Source organism: Abrus precatorius, unplaced genomic scaffold (genome assembly GCF_003935025.1).
Source record: "Abrus precatorius isolate BTA unplaced genomic scaffold, Abrus_2018 Scaffold5, whole genome shotgun sequence".
NCBI lineage: Eukaryota > Viridiplantae > Streptophyta > Magnoliopsida > Fabales > Fabaceae > Abrus > Abrus precatorius.
The window spans coordinates 10,293,001-10,302,070 of NW_020874395.1; the positions used below are offsets into that span (position 1 = coordinate 10,293,001).

The window sequence follows — 9,070 nt, forward strand, 5'->3', positions numbered from 1 at the left end:
ATAATGCAGGTTCTGGAAGCTCAAACCAGTAAGAACACTACAAAGAAATGGAAGAAAAATAGTGACAAACAAAAAGGAGACCGAGCGTCTGTTCTTAAGCACAATGATCAAGAATTTAGTGAGAAGAACCAATGGAAGGGTGATGTTCATAAAAGGAATTGGAGGAAATGGTATGACAAAAAACAGATTCAATGTTTTGCATGAGACAAATTCAGACATACTGCAAGCGTGTGCAGATCTAAGGCAAATGAAAAGGATGATGAGGTACAATTGGCACACATATGATGGCAACTACGAAGGCAAATAATGATACAAGTGATCATTGGTATCTGGGCACAGCATGCTCCAATCATATGACCTGTCAGAGATTGGTTTGCTGGTCTGAATGAGAATGTGAAGAGCAAGATTAAGGTTGTTGATAACAGTACCGTTGCAGCTGAGGGAGTTGGGAAGGTAATTGTTCAAAGGAAAAATGGCAGATCCACAGTCATCTCAGATGTTCTTTTTGTTCCTAACATGAAAAGTAACTTGCTTAGTATGAGACAATTCCCTGAAAAAGATTATTCAATGAATTTGGAGCACAACCAATTAAGAGTGTTCGACTCAAGAGGAAAACTGATCTTGAAGGCTCCTTCATCAAAGAATCGAACCTTCAAGATTGAAAACGTTAGCAAGCTTTAATTCTCTGTACACATACCAACTTCTATACCTCTATGATATAATGAAAATTGACAATATCGATCACTAGCTTTAAATACAACTACCAAGAAAGGGTTGTCAATAATGAATCTTATAAAGCTAAAAATTGTTAACATTTAACACAAATATAATAAACTATACTAAATTTTAGACATCAAACATGTTACCCAAATTAATCATTGACATAATCAAAGTTTTTACGTTTAAGATTTAATCCCTTACCTTTCTGCCTATGTTGAATTGCAGTTCGTTTCATTGCTTCCAAGAATAAGTTTATTAGAAGGAAATGTCATGAATGGAGAGATCTTTATACCACAAAATCCCTCATAAAAGCAATAAGATACGATGTTTCTGCTAACTCAAATATTATTAAAAAATTATTATAGTGATTTAACGAAAAAAAATGGAAAGAAATTGAAATTGGTAGATACATAAATTCATAAATTTTTAGTATTTTCATAACAATTGAAACAGTTATTATTTTAAGCCTAAAAATGTGTATGATTTTATATTGTCTTTGGAAAAAATTAGGATGCAAAATCTCGCCGATGTTATTTTTTGCAACTTGTAATTTTATAATATTAGGAAAGCCTTAATGGAATTGCCAAGATTTTCAAAATATTACTAAGCAGAGCGAAAGATATAAATAATTTTTAGCACATACAAGCATATGTTAAAATCTAACCATCTAGCATTCTTTTAATAGAATAACATTTTTGTGACTCAGTAAAATCAAAGGGAAAATCGAAGCTTCATTCATAAAATGCATGAGCATGAAGAAACGTATCTATAGTATTCCAAAGAAGATCATAAGAATTGAATTTTGATGCAAATTTTTTTGCTGGTTTCATTCTACTTAAGTCTAGCTAGCTCTAACGCATGGTGGTAATTTTTATGGTTGAGTTTTCTCTTAAAATTGTTTCTTTGATCTCCCTACCAGCTGCCATATTCTTTGTCCTGCGATTACGTGATGTCATAGACATCACATTATTAATGCAATTTCAATACCAATATCTCTCTATCTACCGATGCAACAACAAAGAGCATACAATGTAGAGAAGTCATTTATACCAACAACTCAAAATGACAAGAATATCTTTAAAAATCATAATGAAGTACATACTAATAGTCATTATGTCATTGACATTTTAAAAATTCTCTAAGCATTGCACTTCCCTTGAAAGTTGGCTTATTTGAATATTTTACATAATCAAATTCATGCTGAAATCCCAAAGTTTCTTGGCCAAATCCATGTCTGTTGCTGGTGGGGATGCTTTGGCGATATTACTATCCACAAAATACTCACCACTAATTCCACTCACCTGTGGGTGCAAAGCTACATAACATGTTGTCGCTGCTCCCTATGATTAAATTGTAAAAGGAAAATGTGATATATTAAAAGAATCACATGATTATAAGTTTATTTTTTTTATAATCTTTTTAGAACAATTAATAAAAATAATCACCTTTACATTTTTATCTATAAATAGTTTATTTAACTTACCTGATGCACACTCTTCATAAAAAATCTCCCTACCAGGTCAATTATATATCTCCCCAGCATATTATGTATAACTGCATAAATCAAATAAAGTTATGCCCCTAAAACTTTATTATTGTCATTATCTGAATGGAAAATAACACTTGAATACCAAACTACCTATGAATTTGTAATGGGTAATTTATTTTGTATGCTTGAAATTATTAAGTGCTATGAATTATGAACACCAATCTAGGTGAAATGTGAAACTATTTTGCAAGGATGCTTGAAAAAATAATACTATTCAATAGGTTTGAGTTTTTCATTTAGAATAGCCAATCTATTCAACATCACATTGTTTTTCTTGTAAACAATATTCATGTACAAAATATAGGATTGTAATACCAAAAATAAAATCATATATATTGAAGAATAACCTTGTTGCCTTATATATAAATGCCCTTAACTCTTAAAAACAAATTTCAAAGTAAATAAATAACTAATATCTTTTACATAATGAAGAATTAGGTAAAATACTCTGTATAGTATCGTAAATCACACAAATGTGATATTTACCTGTAATCAAACGGTTATTAATGTAAATATTGGTCATAGTAGCACCCGGATGAACAGAATTAGCAATAATATTTATCTCTTCTTCCTGATCAACATGCAAGAATGAACAAGTAATATAATAACATTAATATATAATAGTTATTAATATCGTTAAAAGAAACTATCAATAACCTCATACAACGTTACATTTTGTTCAAAAAAATTCTTAACTAATAAGTTTAATGGTTGAATTTATAATAATATTTCATATAAAATTAAAATTTATTAAATAAATGCTTAATTAATATGAGTACCTAAACACACGTAAAATTAAATGACTTCTATAAATTTTTAGAGACTAAGTTGAATAAAATTTAATTAGAAACTATTTTTTTTCATTTTATAAAGACCAAAAATATGCTTAATCCTACTCATGTTTATTGTACAATAAATATTAAAATACCTTGAGACGCCTTGCAAGTTCATTAGCATGTAAAATGTTCGCCAGCTTTGATTGCCCATATGCAAGCAAACTATTATAGCTACATACAAGAAAGTAGATGAATTATACAAAGCACTTACCTGTCACAAAATTACTATATAAAAATCCCATGTTTTTATGCTTAACTCTAAATGCTAGAAATAAAATAGACATTTAAGATAATTAACTAAACTAGAATCTATAAATAATGTGCTCTAGAAATTTGTGTGTTTTTAGCGTTTGTAGTTTTACACGTATAATTGTTCTTAAAGATCAAATTATATATATAACATGAATATCATAATGCTGTAAATGCATACACTTTCAAAAATGTCACTGTTTAGTAATGCATTGTAAAATAATTGTATAGACTCAAAATTATTATCTTACCAAATAATGTTTTTAATAATCTGGTCAATAGATATATTAAAATGATTTTTGGTATGTGCATCATAACTAGATCCATCAATAACTACACAAATGATTCGTCAACAATACAATATTTACCATATATTCTATTGATGTACTCAATATCAACATGTGCACCTACTTAAACATACATCTAATTCCCTATAACTGAAGCATAGGCAAAATGTATCTATTATAAAATGTATTTCCAAATTTTTATATTTCAAATTTCTCAGATAAAATTATCTTGCTTTGATGCAATAACCCTATATGATTAACATATAAAACTAGAAAAGTGTATTAAATCTGTGTTTGATTTAACTCAAATATTGGCAAACAATTATTTTAAAAGAAGTTCAGGAAGTTGAGAAAAAATTATTTTCATAAAAATAAATTAAACCATGCATACTCTCATTGATTGTGTGGTACATGCAATCATCAACTACAATCCGTTTCATGAAACTTAAAAAGAATTAAAAAGGCTATATATACAGTTTGTTGCCATCTCTCGATAAATCTCTCTTTCATGAAATAGAAACTAGTATCAAAGCTTATCATATATAGATTGTGTTAAGATTACTTCTTACCTTGATTGATCATTAATTTTGTCAAAACGGATTCCTTCACGATATGTTAATTGATGACCAGTTGAGGCGACATTAACAATTCTTCCTTGAATCTTACTTTCTCTTGTTGTTTTCTTCATAGTATCCAACAGCTGATTTGTTAAGAGAAAATGACCTGTGAAATCGGGATAATTAAAACAAAAGGATAACGATCATTTTCAAATTTTCTTAGCCCATGCTTTTAGACAAAAACAGCAGAAAAGTTTATTTCACATATAACTTCATGTAAAGCCATCACCCAATTACATAAGTTGAGAAATATAATAATGTAGAAGGACTTCACATATATTTCATGTAACAATTGTTTATAATTTGTTAACACAGAGAGAAAGAGAGGTTCCACGTATATATGCTATTACATAACTAACACTGTTCCTCACAGAAAACGATGGTATATTATAAATATTATTGTTGTTTCCTAATCAAAAGTTAAAGTTTCACTTAACGTGTACGAATAATAAATGATAGTGTACTAACCTACAGTGCTAAACTTTATTAGGCATAATATTAAGATGAAATTTTAAATTTGATTATAATACTTACAATACTGCACTTAAATTTTGTCATAATATTTTTCGTTTCTGGTACACCGAAAAGCTCATAAAAATGTGATATCTTTTGAAGTTAGAAAGTTCCGTACCTAAGTAATTTATGGCAAATTGCAGTTCAATGTTGTCCTTAGACAATGAGAAAGGGGCTGCAAAAATTCCTGCATTGTTTCTGAGAATTTCAAGCAAGAAAGAAACCACAAAAAATTACTATTACATTATTTCCATAAATGATAAGAATTGTGTGTATAAAGAAAGATAAAGAGAGAGATGATAATGGAGAATTATGTTGAAAACACAGTCATGAAAATTTTGACAATGTCGTGAATGTGCTGTTCTTACATGAGAATGTTCAATGGAAGACCAGTAGAATTGAAGTTTGATGCAAATTCTCGAACAGATGCCATTGAGCTAAGATCTAACTCCATAATATCAACTTTGGCTGTGGGAATCTCTTTAAGGATTGCATCTTTCACATTTCTTGCACCAATTAAATCAATAACTCCCATAATCACATGGACACCACGCAAAGCAAGAACACGGGCAGTCTCAGCACCAATACCACTCGATGCCCCTATTGTTAGATTTTCCAACAACAACCAAAATGCACTTTTAATGATACATGTGAAAAGAGCTACAATATTCCTAAAATAAATTTACATAATAAATTTTATGATTTTCTTTTTCGTTTATTTCTTTCAATTATATCAACTATTTTATCTCATACTTTTATCCCTCTTTTTGTTGTATAGTCTTTCATACCGAGTTTATGTACTAATACAATTTCTAATGTGAATAAATGGTAAATGCACAAAGTTCCTAATTTGTTTAAATATAATGTATGCAAGTGTAGAAGTATTTTTTTTGTTAATTTGTGTGTATATATAAACTTATGGATGATTACAGATCCAATCGGATTCAGTAAAATAAAATAAAATCTAAATTGAGAGATTTAATTGAGATGAGTTATATCATATTGTTAAAAAAAAATTAAATAAGTTAAATGAAGATAGAGCTCTGTGTAAACCGTATGGACGGATAGCATATAGAGATTTATTCGTGATAGTAAAGAGAAGTTCTTGTGTGGGCTTAGCAAGAAAATCAATCCCTGCTCCCCTTTAAAAATTGAGTTGTGGAGTATTTATGTTGAGGTTTAGTTGGTTCTGAGGAAAGGTTATCAGCTAGTCTAGATCGAAAGTACTGTAAACAAGCTCTTGGACTAAATGTCCAACCTTATTCTCATCATTTGAATGAGGTGATTAAAGGTATCAGGGACTTGTTAAATGGTATTAAGTACATTAGAATGGAGCATATTTGTAGTGTTGATAGTCTAGCCAAATTAGACCTAAAAGAGTCTCTATATTTTCCTTGTTTTGATGTAGCTTCTATCACCTTACTCAATTCAGAGTTACTTTCTATTTTGATGGGTCCACACAGTTTTAATTTGTCTCTTTATATTTAAAACACAATTCTTTTATTAATTAAAAATAAATATTTATTTTAACTACTAATTATTAATTAAAATTTAGACTCATGTGTTCTATGTAATTATTAATAATTTTAAACTTTTATTAAAGGTGAACTAGAAAGAATATTAGAAACTATTACTAGAACTTTTTGTTAAATAATAAAATTAAAAAAAGTGTAAGCATCCCCTTGTTCTTTTCAATTCAGAGTTACTTTCTGTTTTGATGGGTGCACACTGTTTTAATTTGTCTCCTTACATTTAAAATACAATTCTTTTATTAATTAAAATCAAATATTTATTTTAACTACTAATTATTAATTAAAATTTAGACTCATGTGTTCTATGTAATTATTAATAATTTTAAACTTTTATTAAAGGTGAACTAGAAAGAATATTAGAAACTTTTACTAGAACTTTTCTTTAAATAATAAAATAAAAAAAGTGTAATCATCTCCTCGTTCTTCTCAATTCAGAGTTACTTTTTATTTTGATAGGTCCACACTGTTTTAATTTGTCTTCTTATATTTAAAATACAATTCTTCTATTAATTAAAATTAAAGATTTATTTTAACTACTAATTATTAATTAACATTTAGACTCATGTGTTTTATGTAATTATTAATAATTTTAAACTATTTATTAAAGGTGAACTAGAAAGAATATTTGAAACTGTTACTAAGTCTTTTATTTAAATAATAATAATAATAAAGTTTAACTATTCCTTCGTTCTTCTCAATTCAGAGTTACTTTCTATTTTGATAGGTTCACACTATTTTAAATTGTCTCCTTATATTAAAAACACAATTCTTTTATTAATTAAAAATAAAGATTTATTTTAACTACTAATTATTAATTAACATTTAGACTCATGTGTTCTATGTAATTATTAATAATTTTAAACTTTTATTAAAGTTAAACTAGAAAGAATATTAGAAACTATTACTAGAACTTTTTGTTAAATAATAAATAAAAAAAAGTGTAAGCATCCCCTCGTTCTTTTCAATTCAGAGTTACTTTCTGTTTTGATGGGTTCACACTGTTTTAATTTGTCTCCTTACATTTAAAACACAATTCTTTTATTAATTAAAATTAGAGATTTATTTTAACTACTAATTATTAATTAACATTTAGACTCATGTGTTTTATGTAATTATTAATAATTTTAAACTATTTATTAAAGGTGAACTAGAAAGAATATTTGAAACTGTTACTAGGTCTTTTATTTAAATAATAATAATAAAAAAGTTTAACTATCCCCTCGTTCTTCTCAATTTAGAGTTACTTTCTGTTTTGATGGGTCCACACTGTTCTAATTTGGCTCCCTCTTACATTTAAAACACAGCTCTTTTATTAATTAAAAATAAAATTTTATTTTATTAAAATATTTATATTCAATATTATTTCATATTTTAAAATATAACGTCAATTTTGGTTGGAAACAGAGTATTAAGAGCACTTATAATAATGAAATGAAGTTTTTTTCTATAGAAAAATAATTCTCCAATTTTTATTTTTTTTTGCAAGACCCATAAAATATATTTTATCTGATTTCAAATATTAACAATAACAATAATTAAAATATATTAATTAAAAAATTAGTTAATTTTAACATATACTTAAAGGATTAAGATCTCGTTCAATGATAAACGTAAAATAATTTTTTATTATTTTAAAAAATTTATACAAGAAACTAAAAAATTTTTTATATATAAGATTTCTTATATAAAACTTTAAAAAATAATAAATTAAAAATAAATAGTATTTTTATAATTATATAAAAATAAAAATCATTCTAAAAATCAAACTATTATTCTTTTTATCCTAATTTTATGATGTCTAAGCTCTAGATATACAACTCAGAAAGACGAAGGCTTCGACAAAATAAGCTATATTTAATATTAATTTACTGTACATTCAAGACATGAGCAGAAAAGAATGATTGTTGAGAAAATAAAACATGATGTCTAAGCTCTATATATACAACCCAGAAAGACGAAGGCTTCGACAAAATAAGTTATATTAATTTACTGTATATTCAAAACATGAGCAGAAAAGAATGATTGTTGAGAAAATAAAACATGAATTTGTTAGAGAGAAAAAAGAATAATTCAATTGAAATTTTAAGTAAAAAAGGAAAGGGAAAAGGATGAAAAGACAAGAATGACCTGTGACAATAGCAGTGAGACGAGTGTCATCTATTTGATGAGTGACTTCTTCGGCAGTGGAAGAAGAGGAGAATCCAGAAGCTCCGTTACTGCTGAATGGCCACATTTTTCTAAACTCAATTCACTTCTTTTCTTTTCTCAATGGATTTCAACTCATTTATAGCAAAGAAAAATCATACCACATTTTTTATTATTCATTATCATTTATTAAAAATAATGTGAATTATATTTTGTTAATTATTTTTTGATATTTTTATAAAATTTAATCTGTTTTAAAAATATATTAAAAAATAGTTGCGTATATGAAACGGTACGTGGTATTCACGAGTTTTCGGTGTTGAGCTCAAGTTCCCATGATCCTACCATTGGAAATTGAGACGACAACCCCACACGGTTTTTTTAATAATTTTAATTTTTAAAATTAAATTTAAGTATTTTAATCCACGAGTCTTGTCTTTCCCTTCTAGCAACTTCTCTTTCCCTTTCCCACACTCCTTTTTACCCTTTCTACAGCTTCTTCTCTCCTTTCTCACAACCTCCTATTTTCCCTTTTTGCAGCTCCCTTTTCTCTTCCTACAATTTCTCCTTCTTTTTCTTGCAGCTCCATTTCCCCTTCTTACAGCTTCCTCTCCTCTTTTTC

At 27.4% G+C, this 9,070-nt stretch overlaps 1 protein-coding gene across 1 annotated transcript; it reads right to left on the bottom strand.

Moving 5' to 3' along the window:
- Window positions 1–1,901: 1,901 nt before the first annotated feature.
- Window positions 1,902–8,536, bottom strand: LOC113866644 (short-chain dehydrogenase TIC 32, chloroplastic-like). Its single transcript, XM_027501457.1, has 8 exons — window positions 8,431–8,536; window positions 5,140–5,371; window positions 4,890–4,969; window positions 4,211–4,364; window positions 3,198–3,276; window positions 2,756–2,840; window positions 2,204–2,274; window positions 1,902–2,060 (listed from the first exon to the last, which is right to left on the bottom strand). The coding sequence occupies exons 1-8, from the start codon at window positions 8,534–8,536 to the stop codon at window positions 1,902–1,904; spliced, it is 966 nt and encodes a 321-aa protein (XP_027357258.1).
- Window positions 8,537–9,070: the final 534 nt, after the last annotated feature.